This window comes from Brachyhypopomus gauderio, unplaced genomic scaffold, assembly GCF_052324685.1.
Source record: "Brachyhypopomus gauderio isolate BG-103 unplaced genomic scaffold, BGAUD_0.2 sc70, whole genome shotgun sequence".
NCBI lineage: Eukaryota > Metazoa > Chordata > Actinopteri > Gymnotiformes > Hypopomidae > Brachyhypopomus > Brachyhypopomus gauderio.
Window position 1 is genome coordinate 156,765 of NW_027506891.1, and position 22,960 is coordinate 179,724.

The following is a 22,960-nucleotide window of genomic DNA, read 5'->3' on the forward strand; positions in this document are numbered from 1 at the left end:
GGAGTGGATCTACTGGTTTGGCCTTTTTTCTGAGTTACTTTAGCGCGTGTGTGTGTGTGTGTGTGTGAGATATCCAGATAGGTCTTTTGGTTTGTTGTGGAGAGATAGGGAGCTGTTCTGTTATTTCACTTCATATCTGCTCCTGGCATTCAGCTTAGAACGATCAAAAAACATTCACACGGAATTCACATGTATGGGTTTGAAAATAAGCATGCAGCCGTTTTTATGACAGTGGGTATGTACATGCTGGTCCAGATTGCCAGTTAATTTTTTACTAAGCAGGATAGCATAAATGCATTGAACTTCAGTCTTCTTTAAAAGTGTTCTCTGGTCTCTTCTTTCTGTCTGAATTTAATTTTATCTCCTCCTTCCTCTTCTTTCTGCTTTGTGTCTTTGCTAAACCTGTTCTGAGTTCTCTCTCTCTCTCTCTCTCTCTCTCTCTCTCTCTCTCTCTCTCTCTCTCTCTCTCTCTCTCTCTCTCTCTCTCTCTCTCTCTCTCTCTCTCTGTCTCTCTCCCTCCCTCCAATCCCCACTCACACACACCACGTAAACACCTATAATACAGGGTTTCTGTTGTCTAACCTGTTTCTCATTTGCGCACGTGTGTGTGTGTGTGTGTGTGTGTGTGTGTGTGTGTGTGTGTGTGTGTGTGTGTGTGTGTGTGTGTGTGTGTGTGTGTGTGTGTGTGTGTAGACCTGAATCTGTTGAGGCTAGCCCTGTGGTAGTGGAGAAGTCCAGCTACCCTCACCACATCTACAGTAGCTCCCACCACTCTCACAGCTACATCGGCCTGCCCTATGCTGTGAGTATCAGTCTCTCTCTCTCTCTCTCTCTCTCTCTCATACACACACACTTTAATTCCAAGTGCATGTTTATTGATGTGCCTGCATAGTAGAAGGCTGTGTGTTGATATGCTATTGATGTCATGAAATTTACCTCATGATGCCCTTTTCAATCTGATTCCACGTATTCCCCAGTTACTACTGACTGCTCAAGCCCCCAAACTTATGCTCACACTCAGTTGTGCAGTAAAAAAGAACAAATTCAGAGTAAAGCCCATATGCAAGTTTACAAGTAGCTATTAACTTAGCCTCCCATAACAAACTTTGAAAGCATCTTAGGATGTATATATAGTTTAGCTAATAAAACACTTAAATCATTGTATCATATTACATATTAAATCCAACTCTGCAATTAACTCCTTTTTGGCAGAATTGAAATGGTTTTATGACTCTAGTTATAAAGTTACATTATTTGATAAATATATGTATATATATATTATAGTATATATAAGTATTTTGACATACATTTTGACATTTGAGAAACTTTAAAATCATTAAAGTTTGTCTGATGAAATGTATGTTCACTGGACTACAGATTGATGCAAACAAGCTCGCTGTGAGAGGTTTAGTTTTCAGCATGTACTGTTGAACCTCCTGCACATTATTCTTCTCCCTCCCACATATTTGATATCTCTCTCCCTCTCTCTCAAACACACTCACAGTTCTTACAGTACCCCTAGTCTTTACGGGCCCTCTCCTCCATTGACCTACATTCCAGCTCTCTCTCTCTCTCTCTCTCTGTCTCTCTCTCAACGCCTCCTTCTCTCCTGTGCAGGACCATAACTACGGGGCACGCCCCCCGCCCACTCCCCCAGCCTCTCCGCCTCCCTCTGTGCTGATCCGACAGGGCGAGGGTCTGTTTGTGGGGGGCGGGCGGGGCGGGCGAGGGGCTGTACGTGCCGGGCGGGCAGGACGAGGCCTCGCGTGGAACCACGCTCAGCACGTCGGAGGACGGCAGCTACGCTGCGGACATCACGCGCTGCATCTGCGGGTTCACCCACGACGACGGCTACATGATCTGCTGTGATAAGTGCAGGTAAAGGGGCCGAAGTGCTCTTGAACGTCAACACTGCATGAGCACTCCAAATACACACTCAAACACTCCAAATACACACTCAAACACTCCAAATACACACTCAAACACCCCCCCACAACAAAAAATAAGACATCTGTTGATTTTGTTGACTGGCCGTTGATGGTGCAGCAGCTTTGATGGGTAGTGAATAACATACAAAATTGCATATGAACGTGTGACATATGAACGTGTGACCTATGACGTGTGGACGGTAGAGTCCTGCTGGGACGTGTGACAGCTCTTCATCAGCGCTCCTTACTCACGCCGGTTCGTGTTGTCATGTCAGTGTGTGGCAGCATATTGACTGCATGGGGATCGATAGGCAGCACATACCTGAGACCTACCTGTGTGAGCGCTGTCAGCCACGCAGTCTGGACAGAGAGCGCGCCATCCTGCTGCAAACCCGGAAGAGAGAAAACATGTCTGGTGAGTCTCCAACGCATGCACGTGCACACAGACACGCACCCAAACACACACACACACACACACACTCACACACACACACACACACACACACACACACACACACTTTCCTGCCCACACAAAGAATGGATCAAATATGCACTACCACATGTATTATTGTTTTAGTAGTTCCACATATCTGACCTGGATTTGAGTCCCTCTGCTGCCTCTTACTGGACATGTGGTGCCATAACAGCTGCACATTCATTCAATGTCATATTATTCCCAAAGGACACTGGGTTATTGTTAACGATTGACATGGCAGGTTTTCAGTGTTTATAGTCCCTGCTGGACTGTCTGTCTGTAGACAGACTTGGCCTGAAATGCTTAGTAAACACCACTGACGGTATCTCTTTAAACAAAAATGATGAAATAAAAGAGAAAATTTATAGGTGTGTGTGTGTGTGTGTGTGTGTGTGTGTGTGTGTGTGTGTGTGTGTGTGTGTGTGTGTGTGTGTGTTAGACGGGGACACCAGTGCTACAGAGAGCGGTGACGAGGTTCCACTGGAGCTGTACACAACGTTTCAGCACACCCCCGCCAGCATCACCCTCACCACTGGTCGCCTCGGCAACAAGCAGGCCGACAAGAAACGAAAGAAGAGCGGAGACAAGGAGGCCGCGGCACCACCCCGACCCAAAAAGGTCCGACCCCCTCCAGACCAGACCTGAGTGTGCTCGCATGCTCGGATACTCAAACCAGACCTGAGTGTGCTCGCATGCTCGGATACTCAAACCAGACCTGAGTGTGCTCGCATGCTCGGATACTCAAATCAGACCTGAGTGTGCTCGCATGCTCGGATACTCAAACCAGACCTGAGTGTGCTCGCATGCTCGGATACTCAAATCAGACCTGAGTGTGCTCGCATGCTCGGATACTCAAATCAGACGTGAGTGTGCTCGCATGCTCGGATACTCAATTCAGACCCGAGTGTGCTCGCATGCTCGGATACTCAAATCAGACCTGAGTGTGCTCGCATGCTCGGATACTCAAATCAGACCTGAGTGTGCTCGCATGCTCGGAAACTCAAATCAGACCTGAGTGTGCTCGCATGCTCGGAAACTCAAATCAGACCTGAGTGTGCTCGCATGCTCGGAAACTCAAATCAGACCTGAGTGTGCTCGCATGCTCGGATACTCAAATCAGACCTGAGTGTGCTCGCATGCTCGGATACTCAAATCAGACCTGAGTGTGCTCGCATGCTCGGATACTCAAATCAGACCTGAGTGTGCTCGCATGCTCGGATACTCAAACCAGACCTGAGTGTGCTCGCATGCTCGGATACTCAAACCAGACCTGAGTGTGCTCGCATGCTCGGATACTCAAACCAGACCTGAGTGTGCTCGCATGCTCGGATACTCAAACCAGACCTGAGTGTGCTCGCATGCTCGGATACTCAGACCAGACCTGAGTGTGCTCGCATGCTCGGAAACTCAGACCAGACCTGAGTGTGCTCGCATGCTCGGAAACTCAGACCAGACCTGAGTGTGCTCGCATGCTCGGAAACTCAGACCAGACCTGAGTGTGCTCGCATGCTCGGAAACTCAGACCAGACCTGAGTGTGCTCGCATGCTCGGAAACTCAGACCAGACCTGAGTGTGCTCAGATACTCAGACCAGACCTGAGTGTGCTCAGATACTCAAACCAGACCTGAATGTGCTCAGATACTCAAACTTGACCTGAATGTGCTTAGATACTCAAACCAGACCTGAGTGTGCTCAGATACTCAAACCAGACCTGAGTGTGCTCAGATACTCAAACCAGACCTGAGTGTGCTCAGATACTCAAACCAGACCTGAGTGTGCTCAGATACTCAAACCAGACCTGAGTGTGCTCAGATACTCAAACCAGACCTGAGTGTGCTCAGATACTCAAACCAGACCTGAGTGTGCTCAGATACTCAAACCAGACCTGAGTGTGCTCACATGCCCGGATACTCAGACCAGATCTGAGTGTGCTCGGATACTCAAACCAGATCTGAGTGTGCTCGGATACTCAAACCAGGTCTGAGTGTGCTCGCATGCCCGGATACTCAAACCAGATCTGAGTGTGCTCGCATGCAGGAATGGCAGGTGTCTGTCTGGAGAATCATGTTTTGAACTTTAATTTGCTTGTTTTGTGTTTCTGTTTACAGGCATTCCGTGAAGGCTCCAGGAAGTCTAATAGAGTAAAGGTGGGCATTCGCTTAATCTCACACACACAAGCGGCCTCGCGACACCAGTGTCTGCGTTGGGGTCTGGGGCCGGTCTTCTCTGTGTTGTGACACAGAGAGCAGATTTTGGTTTAGTACTCAGAAATGACTATGCTCTATCTGGGTTAGGGCTGCACGATAAATCGTATTTTTATCGTTATCGCGATATGAAGTTTCACGATAAACACATCGAAAGAGCCACGATAACTCCTTGAATAACAACAAACTCAAATTGCATTATCCTCGTCCAGCAGTAGAGGGAGCTATTCGCGCTGCAGACTATGATCACGTGACGTAAGTAGGCAAGAGGCAGAGTGAGGTGAACACGCTCATCAGACACATCGTGCGCTGTCGATTCACGAGGTCGTGCACCTCTCGAAGTTTGTAAGTTTGCGCGTGCCGCGTCTCAGCGCAATGAGAACAGTCATGTTTGCAGAGTTCATACACCTATACAAGGTGTAATTCAAGCACTTTCAAGGTCCATTTCAATAATTCCCAGCACGTTAAACTTAATTGAGTTAAATATTTATACATATACGCTCAATGATTCGAAATAATTCGCTTTTTTAATCACATTATTTAATGGTTGTTTATTTTCAAAACACCCAATCTTAACGTCTTCACATTCTCTCGTGTTTCGTCCTGGAATTACAGGACTTTGTTAACGTAATTTGTTAACGTAATACAAGAGAATTGTTCAATCAGACAGATATTTGTTGTGAAACGAAGTAGTTACAATTTCAAGCATTTTCAAGTACTTTAGCCTAAATTCCAGCACTTTTCAAACCTGAAACACAAAGCAACATTAAAATTGGTCAGGTAAATGTTCATTCCCCTGTATTTGAGGGGTGTTTTTTATACTACCACATATCGTTTCGGACAACACTGCAAAGAATGTGACACGGCAAGATTAAACGCTTCTGCCGTTCGCGGAGTTTCACGTGAGGTGTGCGGAGTCGCGCTACGGTCACTCGTGAAAGTATAATCCTAGATTGAATCTATTGTTGAATAAACCTGCAAAATATTTGGAATTATTCTGGATTCATTACACAGTAAAAAAAAACTAAACAAATTAACGTGCTGCTGTTCAGAGAGACACTACATTTCTGTATTTTAATCTTAATTTATCGTGGTTCACATCGATATCAGGATATCCAACAATGTTATCGTACATCGCAATTCTAGTCCATATCGTGCACCCCTAATCTGGGTTTTAACATTTCCTGATGCTCGCTCATGCACAAAAGTTATGTGTCTGCTTCTTTGTAGTAAGTGGGAGCAGCACAGCGGACTACTGCGATGGTGTTGGGCAGCTTGTTGGGATTTAATCTTTATATAGCAGGAGGGGAGTCTTCAGTTATGGAACTACTGTCAATCTAGTTCTCTTGCTATGTAACAAGCACCTTTTTTAGTACAAGCACCATTTCTCTGAATGAGAAGCTTCAGGGTGAGCTGGTGTGTTGTCAGGGTGGTTGTGTAGTTGAGCTACACACTAGCTAGACCCATAGTGTGCGCTCCCTTGCTAGTACTTGGCAAGTTCTACGTTTGGTTTTCAATGTCTCTGCATTGGTGTTTAACAACTGCTAACACTTGTTTAACATGTGTTATCTGAGACTTTAGCAAATGTCGCTTTGCAGTTGTGTTGCGGGTTCTTTGTGTGTGTTGTGCACGGCGTTTTGGACAGAGCAGTCAGCTTGATTCCAGAGATCACACCACCCTAGAGAGGCATAGCTGTTTATAAAGTCAGTCACACTCACATTAGTGTATGTATATAGACATGTTTGCAAGTGTTGACGTGTGTGTGTGTGTGTGTGATGGCAGGGCTCTGCCCCCGAGTGTGAGCCGATGGAGCCCCTCTCTCTGTGGGAGAATAAGGTGAAGTCGTGGATGGAGCGATACGAGGAGGCTAGCGCTAACCAGTACAGCGACGACGTCCGGCTCCTGCTCCGAGTCAAAGAGGCTCGCGACGGCAAGACGCTTGCTTACAACACACACACCGCGGCCTTTAAACCACCTGTAGAGGTATGATGGAGACAATGGGACACACACACACACACCTTTAAACACGCGGCCTTTAAACCACCTGTAGAGGTATGATGGAGATAATGGGACACACACACACCACTTACCACACAGCTTGCACAGCATACCTGTAGCAGTATGAAACACACAATGGTTACAGACCTAGGACACAGACAAACATAGTTTTGCCTTGCGGTGAAAATTCACACTTGTTACTACCAAAGTCAACTCTTATCTGTGTAGTCGCAGTGGGTATGAACAGGCGGATGCAGCCTAGTGTTGGTTTTAATAGAAATGAGCACTGCATTTTAATGTGAACAAGGTGGAATGTGTTTTAAATACTAGCGAGTGTATTTAAGTAGCTGCCGACAAGCGTAGATGGGACTTCCTTGGTGTTTATGTGGTTCGCACTTTGCACTTAGACCTTCTGTGAACTCATATTGACATGTGTTGAGTGCTGGGCTTAGACACCACAGCACACTGCTGCGTCTGGACCACTGGGATGTACCGGTACCGTCCAGCCCAGAGTGTTCAGCCCTTCCTAGCTCCAGTCAGTATGAAGCAGTGCTCACACGTTCAGACTGGTACCTGGTACCCTCTCTCCCAGCCACTCACAATCTCAGCACATTTACACAAAGAATCTTCCAGCTCATTTAGGTGTATTGTATTTAGTTGTTAATGGTATTATTATTGGTAGTGTTATTGTTGTAGTCACGCCTCTGTGGCTGATCAGGTCTTTTCTCTCCGTCTTCCTGTCACCACAGAGCTACGTGCAGAAGAATAAGCGTATTCTGCGGGCGGCGCGGGACTTGGCCTCCGACGCTCTCATCATAGAGTACCGGGGCAAGTTCATGCTCCAACAGCAGTTTGAGGCCAACGGATACTTCTTCAAGAGGTGAGACACGCCCACCCGAGACACGCCCACCCGAGACACGGGGGGGGGGCTAAACATGCTTTAAAAAATGTTTAGTATGTTTTTATGTAGGAAAGCATATTTTATATATATTTATAATTATAGTTTATATATTTATTTGAGGGGGGGTTTATTTGAGTTATATTTATTTATTTGGGGGGGGGGGGGCTAAACATGCTTTAAAAAATGTTTAGTATGTTTTTATGTAGGAAAGCATATTTTATATATATTTATAATTATAGTTTATATATTTATTTGAGGATGCATCTTAAATTTAAGGTCAGGTTATGGTTAGGTTTAAGATTAAAATTAGAGTTGTCAATCATGATTTAGACCCCAATCAAAATTTGTCCTCTGCATTTACCCATCTGTGCTGTTAGAACACACACACACACACACACACAGTGATTACTAGGGGGCTGTGGATCACACGTGCCCAGAGCGGTGGGCAGCCCTAGCCCGGCGCCCGGGGAGCAGTTGGGGTTAGGTGCCTTGCTCAAGGGCACCTCAGTCATGGCCTCAGGTCTGGGAATCGAACCCATGACCCTCTGGTCACAAGACCAGTTCCCTACCACAGGACCATGACTGCCCCCCATGGTAGTTAATCCTTGATCCTGACTGTGACAAGTACCCCAGTATGGTGGGAGTGTGAGGGGTAAATCTCCTTGGCACGTTGTATTCTGGGCTGGCTGTCTGCCTTGTGGTATGAGCTGGGCCAAACACACGGTCCTCATCAACACCTTCACTCCAACACCCACCACGCTGGCTCTTCTGTCTGTGTTAACAACAATAAAAAACAAACGAAATAGAGGTATTTCACCAAATATGTGAAAATGCCTTGAAAACATTGCAAGTTATTCAGATGAATCAATATTTTTGAAATTGGTTGTTAATAATAAAAATAACGCAGGCAGTTGAAATGCTTCTCCTGGGATCTTGTGCTTGCAGGCCTTACCCGTTTGTGTTGTTCTACTCCAAGTTTGATGGTTTGGAGATGTGTGTAGATGCACGCAGCTTTGGAAACGAAGCACGCTTCATCCGACGCTCCTGCATCCCCAACGCAGAGGTGAGTGTCCTTCAAAACACACGCTCCACTTTAACTTGGATAGTAAGTTTACTGTATCCTGTGAGTAATATCAATGATATATTATTTTCATGAGTGATAAGGACACAAGGACACAGCCAATATTTGCGGACGTTATACATTTACCATTAATTTGTTGTTTGCAGTGTGAATACTAGAATGCAACTCTTCTCACAACTCATGAAATATGTATTATAAAATATTAAATTAATTGAGCTGTTTTTAACATCTTAAAGTGGTCTTAAATAGATAAAGCTAAATAATTGAATTTACTAATAACAAACAGCTTCCCAAATCACAATGACAATTACAGGAAACAGTTGCTCAACAGGCTGTTTTTTGTTTTATTTTTTTGTACAAATAACTGGTGGTACGCTGTTCGGGAGCTGAGACTGCATAGTGTGTGTGACCCACAGTGTCTGTGTGGCGTCCATGTTAATCAGTGTAGTGTCTGTAGCGGTCACATGCATCACCACAGCCCACAGCAAACATCACAGCTAATGCAGAAACACACTTGGGCTCAGGTTGTATTGCTTGACACACAGCAAACCAGCGGTTTTGGCCCAGAAACATTACAAAATTCTTACAAAGTTCTTACTATCTCACACAATCTTAGTCCTTATTCAAAACAGAAAATGTGTAGTCTAGATTATATTTCACATTTAATATACATTTTTACCTAAATACAAACCTTCAGAAATTTCTAGGGTAGTGTATGTATGTATTTTTTTGTATTATTTATCAGTTTGAACTTTAGGTTTAAGCTGATCTAAATGAAACCAGGTCACCTTTACCGAGTTGTTCGCAGATTTGAGGCTCTTTTTAGAAGACTAGGCTTGTGTGCTGCTCCCCATTCTTGTCAGTGCGAGAGTGTTTCCCTCTGTCCCTACTAGGGGTGCACGATATGGACTAGAATTGCGATGTGCGATAACATTGTTGGATATCCCGATATCGATGTGAACCACGATAAATTAAGATTAAAATACAGAAATGTAGTGTCTCTCTGAACAGCAGCACATTAATTTGTTTTGTTTTTTACTGTGTAATGAATCCAGAATAATTCCAAATATTTTGCAGGTTTATTCAACAATAGATTCAATCTAGGTTTATACTTTCGTGAGTGACCGTAGCACGTGACTCCGCACACCTCGCGTGAACCTCCGCGAACGGCGGAAGTGTTTAATCTTGCTGCGTCACATTCTTTGCAGTGTTGTCCAAATCGATATGTAGGTCTAGTAGTATAAAAAACACCCCTCAAATACAGGGGGGGGGCTAAAGTACTTGAAAATGCTTGAAATTGTAACTACTTCGTTTCACAACAAATATCTGTCTGACTGAACAGTTTTCTTGTATTACGTTAACAAATACGAGCCTCTTGTAATTCCAAGACGAAACATGAGAGAACATGAAGACGTTAAGATTGGGCGTTTTGAAAATAAACAACCACTAAATAATGTGATAAAAAAAAGCGAATTATTTCGAATCATTTAGAGTATGTGTATAAATATTTAACTTAATTAAGTTTAACGTGCTGGGAAATATTGAAATGGACCTTGAAAGTGATGTACAAGTGCTTGAAATCCACCTTGTATAGGTGTATGAACCCGGCAAACATGACTGTTCTCATTGCGCTGAGATGCGGCGTGCGCGAACTTACAAAATTCGAGAGGTGCTTGACCTCTTGAATCGACAGCGCGGGCGAAGCCACCGCGATTACATTATTTTGCGTCAAGTGTAAACCAGGCTTAGACCAAATCGTGTGTCTGATGAGCGTGTTCACCTCACTCTGCCTCTTGCCTACTTACGTCACGTGATCATAGTCTGCAGCGCAAATAGCTCCCTCTATTGCTGGACGAGGATAATGCAATTTGAGTTTGCTGTTATTCAAGGAGTTATCGTGGCTCTTTCGATGTGTTTATCGTGAAACTTCACATCGCGATAACGATAAAAATACGATTAATCGTGCAGCCCTAGTCCCTACACACACAGGTTCCTGTGGTCCAGTGTGTGATGGTGTGCAGCTGGCCACGCCCACCACATCTCCCCTGGTATTAATTGGGCTTTAGGAGCACACGCTCCAAACTCATTTGAACCTGCAGAAGAAGCAGTATGGGTCTACACACCACATCACTCTCACCAAACAAATGTGTCGTTTCAAGCACGAGCTGTATTTGTTAGGATAGTGTACGTTTGTTTGTTCGGCTATAATGTGATTCGGAACAAAAGCAGCAAAATATACTGTGGCAGTCATTCACGTCAGCCCAGCGTTTATCACAAATGCCGATAAACATCTTTTATCAGATTTACTCGACGTGTGGTCCACGTTTCCAGTGAGCAAATGAGTCATTCGCATTTCATCTAATCCAGTAACGCTGTTGGTGGGATATTGGACCAGGCCACGGTTACATCATTTTGCACATAAAACACTTTTATCAGCAAAGAAGTTCAAAAGTGCCGGTTTGGATAACCAGGAACGTCTTGAATATTGGGCCCTGATTGGTTGGGCCCATTACACACCCCTAATGAAGCAGAAGGGGGCGGTTATTCGCTCCGTTACTGCCCCGGGGGCTTGAGAGTGAGAGCTGGAGGCTCTGTGTCCACCGTGTAAATGCCCGTCCTGCTCTTAGGTGCGTCACGTGATCGAGGACGGCATGCTGCACCTCTACATCTACTCTCTGAGGTCCATAGCCAAGGGCAGCGAGATCACCATTGGCTTCGACTACGACTACGGCAGCTGGTAAGCTGGAGGCAGATGCTTCAACACGTGTTCACGAAGGTCAGGTAGAGTAAGACCAGGGCCTTGTGGGCCTGAAGGTCATGTCAGGTAGAGTAAGACCATGACCTTGTGGGCCTGAAGGTCATGTCAGGTAGAGTAAGACCAGGGCCTTGTGGGCCTGAAGGTCATGTCAGGTAGAGTAAGACCAGGGCCTTGTTGGCCTGAAGGTCATGTCAGGTAGAGTAAGACCATGACCTTGTTGGCCTGAAGGTCATGTCTCGGGGCAGTAGTGTAGGCATTACTGCTCTTCAGAAGTGTGTAAGTGAGAAGGTTTCCACAGATGCAACTGATCTAATAAAGGCCAACGCTTAGGGTTAGGGCTACGGTTATGCTAACCCTAACTGGAAAAACGTTTATACAGCAGGCATTTACAGTTTTTTACAACAGGAAAGCCATTCACAGGGCATGTAGTCATTTTTATTGGTTTAGTTAATTGATTAATATCATATTCACAAAATGAACCTGGTTCATTGGTTCAAAGATGAAGGTTTACCTTGAGTTTAAAGATGAAAGAAGTTCGATGTGACTTTTTGCTATGCGCACAAGGTTTATATATAACATCTGTGTTGGGGAATGTTTGGACACTGTGTATTGTGGCTTGTGTCTCTCAGAGTCTTCTGTCTCTGACCTGAAGTCCTTCTGTCCTCTTGTGTCTAGTAAGTACAAAGTTGACTGTGCGTGTCGGGGGAGCCAGGAATGCCCCGTGCTCAAGCACAACCTGGAACCCACGGAGAACCTGGGCTCAGCCACACGACGTCGGGGCCGCAGGGACAAAGACCCGGTGGTGCGGGATGAGAGCGGGCAGAACCAGAACCTCACGCTGGACTGCGACGGCCCCAAGGGAAAAGTGCCTAGCGATGGCAAACAGAGGAAGCTCTCTCCTCTACGCGTGTCCATCTCCAACAACCAGGTAGTGTGGCTGGACGCACACACCCACACACACACCATGAGTTCACTCACCTCCACCTTCACATATACAACAGCATGAACTCACCCCCATTTCACTGTTTCACTGTTTGTTTCACTCACACAGCATTTGGTATTGCATGTGAATCGGTATTTCGTTTGACCTTTTTTCTTTTGATTTGGGTTTTTTATTTTGTCCTGCTGTCCGTTCTTTTCTTCCTCCTTTTATCGATGGCGAGCAAAGCTCCACTTTTGCTGCTGTGACTGCTGCATGACGGTCACACTGTCCACTCTGGCTGTTGGTGTGGCGAGCAGAGCCGGGGTGACTGTCGCGCTACACCCGCTACACCCTGGAAACGCTGCGGGTGCTGGACGTGAAGGCCCGGTCCTCTAGAGCCGCAGTGGAACCGCTTAACCACCGGGCCGCTGTGCCTTTGAACCGCTTCCCTGACACGACTGGCAGAACAGATAGTTGAGCAGCCGGACCGCACGGAAACACCACGGATCCTGAGCACGGCCGTCCGCAGCTTTGCCCCACCACGGTTCACGGCTGAATACAATCCAAATCTGTGCCTGTTTGGACTTCGTAGGTTAACATGGAACCAGCTTGAGTCTGAAAGCAGTTTCCAACCTGTTGGTAATGTTCAGGTTGTGTAGCTGGTGTGTGATCGCTGTGTTGCTGGTAGGAACGAGGTCCCGACTGCTTGATTTCACCAGACAGCATTCAAAATTGCCAGTGGTTCGTTTCACTGTTGTGAAAATGATTCTGTACAGATTGTATTAAATTTCAAGCTCTTTTGATTTTACACTGGAGGAACAGGAGGAACAGGAGCCCTAAACACACGTCTGTGACACCGATTCATTAAGCAGCTGATTCACGTCTTTACTCATTGGTCATTACTGTGTGGAAGGGCGATTTTTGACAGCGATAAAAGTGTGCAGAGATTTTCTTACTTTTTATGAAATAAAGAGACCCAGCAGCGGGCCTATCCGATCAGAGCTGGACTATCCCCCTCATTCTCCCATTGCCTTCCTCTTCCTCCTCTCCCTCCCTCCTCTTCCTCCTCTCCTGGTCTGTGTGAATAAGGGGTCACCTTTCCCCCTCTTGCAGGATCCTGAGTTAATTGAGGATCTAGAAGAGAAAACCTCCATTAGCAATGACGTAGACATGGAGTCAGAGGAGCACATTGCAGAGAGGAGTAGGAAGATGGTAAGTGTGTTGGGGGAGATCATGTCCGTGGCCATGGCGATGACTGTGGAGCTCCGCCCCCCCTTCTGCTCCTCCCTCTCGCCCTGTCGTGTGCGCACGTGTGTGTGTGTGTGTGTGTTATTTTGGAGGAGGCCATGCCACCAGGTCTCTTAAGCTTTCCTTCCTCTGAGGCGCTCACTACTGCCCCCTGCTGCCCTCGCTAGTGCGTCCTCCACTGCTGCTGTGTAGCCTCACCCATGATGCCGTTGCCCCGGGAGACACCCCCCCCCCACCTCACCTCATTTTCTCACCTTCTTCCTTCTCATTCGTTCCTGCAGGGTTTCATGCTGCGATTACATGTTTTGTTGGGGGGGACGTGTTTGAGGGGAACTCTGATCCAGGGCCGTCACTGCCAGTGATGCTTGCTTTGGTATACGGTGTTATCAGCTGTACGAGAACTGTAGATGGGTTTTCCTTGCTCTAACACACATGATTTCAGTCACTGGTTAATTATCACTTCATGCTCATTGTCAGGCCATTTATTTGCAGGTTGTGTGTATCAGAGCAGGGAAAACACAGAAATGTTGTTACGTTTCCTGTGGTGTTTGTCTCGAGACCATGAGGTCTCTGCTGAGTAACCCGTCACTGAAGCTGTGTTAAAACAGCTCCCTCTCATAAAGTCACCAGCCTGACCGTCTCAAAGGAGCAGAGGGTAGCTTCCTCCCACCGACACCCTGCCCTAAAGAAGACAGGAACACATCCCGTATGGTTGCTAGTTCTCTCTGTCTCTCTCTCTCTCTCTCTCTCTCTCTCTCTCTCTCTCTCTCGTGTTCTCTGAAAGCACAAATAAATGGTGTGAAGTGCTGAGTCATAATCATGGGGCCAGAGGCTACACTCTCTGAGCAGGGTTTAAAAACAATAGTAAATCCGTGTTAAGGTGCCAAACCAATACAAATCAATACCAGCTTTAACACAAGAATTATTATATAAAAAAAAACTGCCTGCATTGTGCTACTCATATTTGGATGTAATAATATCTCTGATGAAAACTCTTGTCAGTACAGAGATTGGGGCATGTTGATTAGTTAACCCAGTCTCGTTTTTTAACCAGTCTTTGGGTTCTTTGGGAATCTGAAAATATGTCAGGCACCCAAACAAAGCTGTGGTGAACAGCAGTGAAGTTGCCCCTCGAGTATCGTCCCCGGGAGTGACCGAGAGATTACTGAGATGCTTCAGGCCTCCTCGGCTGGAAGCGTTGACTCCAAAGACATTCAGCCCCTTTCAGCAAATAAAAGTACAGTACCTCTGCGGTTAGCCCACACCTCGCCTGACCTGCAGTGCAAAGTTACTGCTAACAGCGGCAGAGCTTGGGTCTCGGGTCTGGCCAGACACTCGCGTACAAGGGCTGGCTAGCAGCGGACACCTGGCTGCAGGGTTATTGAAACACTACCTCCGTAGAACTGCACCCTCGACGTGTCTGAGGTGTCGCACAAATGAAGACATGTCCTCTTCCTTTATGTCCTTTGTGTTTGAGTCGGTGTGTGTGTGTGTAGTACACTGAAATTACTGGAGCTCTTTTCGGTGTTGAAGCTTTGGAGCGAAAATGTGAACAATTAAAACTTGGTATTCCCTGAAACTGCTGCTGGACCCAGACTCTGTCTTTGGCTATTTAATAAAATTAAGCTTGCTTTCTACACATTTCTCTCACAACCAAAGAATGTGTTGTTGTCGTTTGCTCCCTCAGGCTCTGGTGCTGTCTGTCCTCTGTCCTCCTCTCTGCTGCTGGTCTCCTGTGTGCGCTGTCCGGCTAGCCGTCTTCATAACTCTCTTCCATCGTTCACGTATCCTTCTCTCTCTCTTTCCCTCTCTCCCTCTCTTTCTCTCTATCTGCTCAGACACGTGAGGAGAGGAAGATGGAGGCCATTTTGCAGGCGTTCGCCCGCATGGAGAAGAGAGAGAAGCGTCGTGAGCAGGCGTTGGAGAGGATCGGTACCAAGGGTGAGGTGGCCGCGCGCAGTGACATCAAAGAAGAGCCCCCTGCCACCCCAGAGATGGAGACACCACCTCCGGTAGGCCTGCACACTCCAGCTCTTCACTGGAGCCTCAGACATGAGCCCTGCAGTATTGGATATAAAGTACATTAAATGCACTTAGAACACACACTTCACATTACACGCTGCAGATGAGATCAATGAGCAAAAGAGATTTGAAATGAATCAAAAATTAAACATAGCTGGTGATGACGCACAAATGGCTGTTCAGTGTAGATCGATTGCTATTAGCAGTCATTAAAAGTCAGTCAGTTTACTTACATAACACTTTTTACAACACATTTTCACAAAGCTTTACAATCGTAAGGGTCCAGATCCCAGATTAAAAAACAGGTATTCTAAATAAGGATATTTTGAAACTGCTCAAATAATTGCTCTTTACTGGCTAGTAAATCTTGACCCGAGTTGACTTGCCGATGGCGTGGTTGTGTCCTCCAGCCGTTGATGGAGATGGTGAAGGAGGAGGTGGGACCGAGACCGGCCAAGGTCAGCAGGAGCAAGCAGCGCAAGAGCTTCTCCCGCAACCGCACGCACATCGGCCAGCAGAGGCGCCGCACTCGCACGGCCAGCGCCTGCTCGGACCTGCTGCCCGGCTCGCCCGCCGACACCCTGGACCCGCTGGCCGGAGACGTGCAGGACGGGGAGCCGCCCGCAGCCCCGGAGGCCGAGGCCCCGCCCGTGCACGCCCCCGACGCCAGCCCCCCCCACAGCGCCTCCCCCGCGCCCCCCTGCAGGAGCGGGCACAAGTACCCCAAAACTAAAAAGGTGAAGCAAGAACACACAGCTGTTTTTGAGGTGTGTGTGTGTGTGTGTGTGTGTGTGTGTGTGTGTGTGTGTGTGTGTGTGTGTGTGTGTGTGTGTGCACTGACTGTATATCTGTTCTGTCTCTCAGCACTTGGTGAGTGAGTGGATGTGTGTGGAGAAGCAGGAGCGTGTGTGCCCCCGCACGCCCGAGCCCGTCCCCGAGCGCCCCCTGCGTATCAGCAGTGACCCCGAGGTTCTGGCCACGCAGCTCAACTCCCTGCCGGGCATGGCCTGCAGCCCCCACGTCTACAGCACCCCCAAGCACTACGTACGCTTCTCCTCGCCCTTCCTGGCCAGCCGGAGTCCCAGCGCACCCGGAGTGCCCACGGGTCGGCGCCGCTCGCGTGAGCTGCTCGAAACCCCGCCCACCTCCGGCTCCTGCAAGAAGGTACGTGTCTGCCGGGCCTCCGTACGTGGCTGCCGGGCCTCCGTACGGCTCTGGGCTCCCGGGTGCTGCTGACCTAAAAAGCACAAACGCAGTCGTGCAAGACCGAGTTGAAAATCAAGTGTAAACTTTGGTGTAGTGTATGGTGTATGAGTAAATGTAAATTAAGTAAATAGTCCAGGTCTCAGGAAGGTCTCAGGAAGGTCTCAGGAAGGTCTCAGGAAGGTCTCAGGTGTTCAGCGGTGAAGATCACAGGTTCTGGTTCTGCTCTTTCTGGACCGTTTGCCTGCGTGTTGCTCTGTGCAGCGCTGGCTAAAGCAGGCGTTAGAAGAAGAGGGCTCCATGAGTCCTGGGAACAGCACAGCCCTCCTGATCCCCAGCGAGGGGCCACTGAGCCCCCCCATCAACGGAGAGTCAGACAGCCCCCTCCCCATCAACGGCAGCTGCTCTCTGCCTGTTGCGTGTCCAGGTATGTGACAGTAGCTCTCACTCTTTTCTTTTTTTTTTTTTACTTTTATAGTTTTGTTCATTTCTTTCCCTATTTATTTTTATTTGTGGTTTAATTACATTCCCACCAGGGACACGGCCACTGAAAATGATTGTTTTAATGATGTTCACAGAGCTGCCCACCCCTCTGAAGAAGCGGCGGTTGTGTCCCCTAGACTCGTGCATGTCGGACACGTCCACCCCATACGCATCCCCGTGTGCCACCCCGACCCGGGCCGAGCCCCCCGACGCCCCCGGGACCCCCCAGCTGCTGGCCACCCCGCCTCGGAACCGCCCGGACGAGCCCGGCACGGAGCCTTCTACGCCCACGCACATCTCTCAAAACCCATCACACACCACGCCGCAGGAAGTAAGAACACACACATGCTACAAGCAAACCCAACATGCACACACACCCCAACACCGAGCTCCTTTCCAGCCACTTCTAGATTTATCAAATCTATTCACACACACTTTTCACACACACACACACTTTATTATTTATTATAATTTTTTGTATGCATGTACAATTTTCACATGGCATTGTGTTCACCTTTAATTCTATGCAAATCTACAGAGTGAGTCTTCTATAGAAAGCTCTCCAGAGACGAGTAGACGATCCAGTACACAAGAGGTCAGACGACTCACTAACTCATCTCCGTGTATGTATACACATGTCAGTCTATATGTTTGTATTTATGTACTGCTGGTGTGTTCCAGGCTGAGCGTCCTCCCTCAGTGTCCGCCTGTCCCAGTAAAAGGCTCCCGGTTCCTGAAACCACTCCACAAGACCCAGCGAAGCCGGCGGGTCCCCAGAGCCCCGACACCTCCCTCCACGAGCCTCAGGATCCGGCAGGGGACGAGTGCATGGAGGCAGAAGGCAGCACGGAGGCCCCCTCCACGTCCGACACGCCGACGTCGTCCTTCCTCCCGTGGATGAAGAGTCCGGAGCGCGGGGGCCTGTCCTTCTCGCCCATCAACTCCAACCTGAGGGACCTCACCCCCTCCCACACGCTGGAGATGGGGGCCTTCAGACCCGACGCCGCGGTCGCGGGGAGCTTCGGCGAGGGGCCGCCTTACTACCCCTGCAGCGAGGAGCCAGGGGGCATGGCCTTCAGCCGCTCGCTTAGTGGGGAGGGCGGAGAGGGCGGAGGAACCGTGCAGAACCCCCCACAGAAGAAAAAGGTGAGATGCTATTCTGAAATGTAGTGTGACAGGAATGGGGTGAGGTAGGAAATGTATTCCAAACCTCACGTCTAATTTCACCACCCATCAGGGATTGAAGGAAGATCCAATTTGGCTTTCATAAACCACAAGAGAGAGAGAGAGAGAGAGTGTGTGTGTGTGTGTGTGTGTGTGTGTGTGTGTGTGTGTGTGTGTGTGTGTGTGTGTGTGTGTGTGCGTGCGCGCACTTGACCTGCACCGAGTGTTTTATATATTTAAGAATTATCAAAAGCAGAGAGTGCTGCTTTGCATTTTTAGTAGGGTTCTCTAAATCTTCGATTCGATTGTATTTCCGAATTTAGGGTCACGATTCGATTCTCGATTTACAGCAGAGAGGCCTAGGCCAGTTTTAGATTAGTCTATGTGGTAGTATAAAGAAACACCCCTCAAAAACAGGGGAAGGAACATTTACATGACGAAAATTAATGTTGCATTGTGTTCCAGGTTTGAAAAGTGCTGGAATTTAGCACTTCGTTTCACAACAAATAGCTGTCTGACTGAACAGTTTTCTTGTATTACGTTAACAAATACAGGCCTCTTGTAATTCCAGGACAAAGACTTTAAGATTGGTCGTTTTGAAAATAAACAACCATTAAATAATGTGATGGAAAAAGCAAATTATTTCGAATCATTACTGTAAAGGTTTATTGTGCTGAAGCGCAGCATGCACGAAGTTACAAAATTCGAGATGTGCACGACCTTGCGATTCCCCAGCGCGCACGGGCGGAGCCACCGCGATTGTCATTTTCGGCACGCGGACCCTCGCGACGTGTCTAGTTTGTAGTGTGGGTGCTTACGTAGCTTAGAGGGAGGAATCATCGATCCTCTTTTTGACTTCGAGGCTTTAATATCGAAATCGTGACACCCCTAATTTTTAGGATACAAGAGTAGATGGATTACAAGTGCAAGTACTATAGACGTAGACATGGACTCGATGCGCTACTGAATGATTTCAGCAGCTGGACTCTGTCCTTCCTCTGGCTTCTTGTCCCTAGTCTGTCGGTCTTGCGTAATGAGGGAAGTGGACAGGGAAGTTTGTCCTCCAGCTCTGCCGTGTCTCACCGTGTTTGTCCTCCTCCAGGTGTCTCTGCTGGAGTACAGGAAGCGGCAGCGTGAAGCTCGACGCAGCGGTGGCTCCAAGGTGGAGTGCGGTTCTCCTGTGTCCACAGCGCCCCTGGTGGACGTGTTCCCCGTCGCTGTAGAAATGGCTCCCGAGTCCTCCGGTCCTGTGATTACTCTGGCGCCCAGGACCCCGCAGCCCAACGAGGACCCTGAAGCCCCCTCACAGGGGGAGCGAGAGGGGGGAGAGGGACAGTGGTACGTTCCAGCCTCTTTGGAGTGCCACAGGGCTTCAGTATAGGACCATTTCCAAGACGTAAAATCTTGATGTATTTGAAACAAACTAATATATAACACGACGTGTGACGTCTAGGACTGAAGGTTGCCTACGAGAGCTACGACACAGGGCACTTTATTACAGTGACGAGTGTTGTTCACCTCTGGACGCTGCTGTGGTGAGCTTTGAGTAGTTGTGTCTTGGCTCTGTTCTCAGGACGTCTTCAACCTCGGTGGAGCAGGCACGGGAGCGCGGCTACCACAGGGCCCTGCTGCTGAGCGACCATCGCAAGGACCCAGGTGAGACGCACCCTACCACAGCCATCAGTTCACACCAGCGTTTGATCTGTGTTTCCTATTTCATGATCGCTGATGACCGTATCGTCTTATCGTAAAGTGTTTGCCTTTTCGGCAGATGGAGTAGATTTGGAAGCTGGTGATGTCCAAGTGAGGGAATGTCCTTCACCTAAGAGCTGCAAGAGCCCCTCAGCACACAGGGTAAGATCTTCATTCACACGATCCTGTCCAGAGCCACTTACAGGAGAACTGTAGTTGTCTGTTCTGAAATATCTGAAATTTGGCTAATGTATAAGGATATGCAGTTCATTCTCACTGTGTGAGATTCAGAACTCTGAACATCTCCCTCTCCTCTCCTCAGTCCTGTTCCCCAGGCCCCGGCCCCTTTCGGCCTAAAGAGGAGGAGAGTGAAGCTCAGTTGCGTGTCCAGCCCCAGACGTTGTCCATCCAGGTGTCTGCCTCCAAGCTGCCGCTAACCAAACCGGCCCCTGTGACGCCCAGCAAGCTGCACTGCACCAGCTCTCCGGCCCCTCAGGGCCACTACGCCGCCGCCTCTATCCTGTCCTCCCCCAAAACACAGCCACAGGGTTCGCCCTACCGTGGCCAAAGAGCCTTCCTCTCAGCCCAGACTCAAAGCCAAACCCAGCCCCAGGCTTCGTCGGGGCCTACCGCGTTCTCCCAGTATAGCCCCCAGAGCGCGCCCCCTCCGCCGCCCCCTCCCCCTCCGGCACCCCCCTCCTCCGCTACTTACTTCCCCGCCCAGGCGGCCGCGGCCCCGTTCGGCGGGTTTAAGCCGGCCGCGTCCTCCCCGTTTGCTCCCGGCTCCCAGACGCTGTTGCAGCCTCACCACACACTTCACTACCAGAACAGTGTGGCTCCGCCCCCTCCCCCGCCGCCCCCCTCCCCCGCACCCTCAGCCCGCCCCTGCCCTGATGCACGTCAGTCTGCAACCCCCTTCAATCCAGCAGCATCAGCTGCTCCTCAGCTCCGCCCCTCCCCCGCCCCCGCCCCCCGCCCCCCCAGGGTCAGGCCTCTCAGCAGCCGCAGCCCACCGGCAGCAGTCTGCTCTCAATCAAGCAAGGCCCGCCCCCTCCGCCGCTCCCGCCCCCACCGCCGGCCCCCTCTGGTGGAGCGCCTCACCCTTACCAAAACATGGGGGGGTTCCAAACAACTCTGCTCCACCAATCGGCAGCAAGCAACCCCTCAGTACCTCCCGCCTCTTACCAACAGACTGTGTTACCACCTCCTCCCCCGCCACCGCCACAGCAAACCCCACCTCCTCAGTCTCCATCCAATCCAAATGCTCCACAGATCACCAGCGGCAACAGAGGCCCTCCTCCGTCCTCGGCCGCCTTTCATAATGCCGGGTACATGGGCACAGGCTGGCACTGACTACGGGCGCCTCGCCTGCCTATGAGTGAACTCGCACGGAGACGAAGGCAATGGAGATACGGTGTAACATAGGAAACTCAACCCCACTGTAAATATTTTCTATGTACCTTTACAGTTGGCCAACTGAAAAACAGGAACGGGGCAGATAAAAGTTGCCCTTTCAAGCAACCAGAATGAGAAAAACATTGAAGTACAAGACTGTAGAACAATCTGGAGAGACATCATGTAAACATGAACATGAATGATCAGTGGTGCTCATCACCTGCCTAGTCACCCCCCCCCCCCTCCCCATCCGTCTGTCGTCTTAGATTTCTGTTTAGTTTCCCTTTGTTTTAGCTTTTTCCAGACAGAACAGATTCAGTCTCTCTCCTCTCTCTCTCGCTCTCTCTCTCCGCTAGTGTCGTACGATGGACATTCCATTTTCCTCCCCTGTTCTTCCCTGTAGATCTCCAACCATTTATTTGTTTTATCTAGTGGTTCATTTATAGCAAAAATAAATGCTTTTTGTATAGAGGAAAAATACAGAATTATTATTTTTTTTAATCCTCCATGTAACAGAAAAAAAATATCTGTGCACAGCTGCAGAAATTTGAGAGAGACCTTTCTGGTAGGACACATGAGTGCTCCAGACACCTGCACTTGTGTGTGTGTGTGTGTGTGTGTGTGTGTGTGTGTGTGTGTGTGTGTGTCTGTGTGTGCGCGCGCATGCGTGTGTGTGTGTGTGTGTGTGTGTATGGGGGGGGGGGGAGTAAAGTGAACCAGGCCTGTCCTGGGGCCGCCTGACGGAGGTTGTTCCTGTTAACCGTAAGCGGTTTATTTTTGAATATCAATGGTTATTTGTAGAAAGTGTAATTTAATGTATAGGTGGCTCCTCCAGCTTTCTCCAGAAACAGGTGTAAATATTGGCTTCTTTCTCCAGAAACAGGTGTAAATATTGGCTTCTTTCTCCAGAAACAGGTGTAAATATTGGCTTCTTTCTCCAGAAACCGGTGTAAATATTGGCTTCTTTTCTTTTCTATGCTTCATTTCCCATCCCATTTTGGAATATGGTTGTAAATATGAGCACTCTTGGCAACAACCACACAAAGCTGAATGTTTCTGTAACTGTAGCACTATTTTAATTTCCTTCTCTCTGGATTATTCTATTTGTCTTTCATTTTTTATTATTCGTGTGTGTGTGTGTGTGTGTGTGTGTGTGTGTGTGTGTGTGTGTGTGTGTGTGTGTGTGTGTGTGAAGAGCAGCCACTCACAGACACAGCACTGGTTGGATATTTTCATGGTTCATTATAATAAATCACTGTAATGACAGTTTTATACCACCTATGGTCTTCTGGGTTCCTTTCTCTGTGTGTGGGCATGTGTGTGTGCACAAATTTATGCTTGTAATAAGCTACTGAGTCTGATGCCACTAGAGATTTGGTGCTTATACCCATATGTACAAGAGAGTCCTTTGAGGAGGTAGATATGAATGCCACCTAACAGCTGCACAAGAGCACTTAATTCAGTACACTTCTGTTATGGACATGCA

At 48.4% G+C, this 22,960-nt stretch overlaps 1 protein-coding gene across 1 annotated transcript in view; it reads left to right on the forward strand.

Annotated features, from left to right (window-relative positions):
* kmt2e (lysine (K)-specific methyltransferase 2E) overlaps positions 1-22,753 on the forward strand; it is a 40,847-nt gene extending 18,094 nt beyond the window's left edge. The window contains 25 exon segments of the mRNA XM_076989788.1: positions 694-802; positions 1,618-1,719; positions 1,721-1,878; positions 2,204-2,343; positions 2,843-3,021; positions 4,512-4,550; positions 6,390-6,590; positions 7,355-7,485; positions 8,452-8,569; positions 11,215-11,324; positions 12,021-12,273; positions 13,381-13,479; positions 15,354-15,527; positions 15,948-16,274; positions 16,402-16,701; positions 17,005-17,167; positions 17,319-17,554; positions 17,762-17,818; positions 17,905-18,369; positions 19,490-19,725; positions 19,961-20,043; positions 20,159-20,241; positions 20,402-20,935; positions 20,937-21,047; positions 21,049-22,753. Of these exon segments, the coding sequence (XP_076845903.1) occupies positions 694-802; positions 1,618-1,719; positions 1,721-1,878; positions 2,204-2,343; positions 2,843-3,021; positions 4,512-4,550; positions 6,390-6,590; positions 7,355-7,485; positions 8,452-8,569; positions 11,215-11,324; positions 12,021-12,273; positions 13,381-13,479; positions 15,354-15,527; positions 15,948-16,274; positions 16,402-16,701; positions 17,005-17,167; positions 17,319-17,554; positions 17,762-17,818; positions 17,905-18,369; positions 19,490-19,725; positions 19,961-20,043; positions 20,159-20,241; positions 20,402-20,935; positions 20,937-21,047; positions 21,049-21,432 (4,792 nt within the window). The 3' untranslated portion in view covers positions 21,433-22,753.
* The last annotated feature ends 207 nt before the right edge of the window (positions 22,754-22,960 follow it).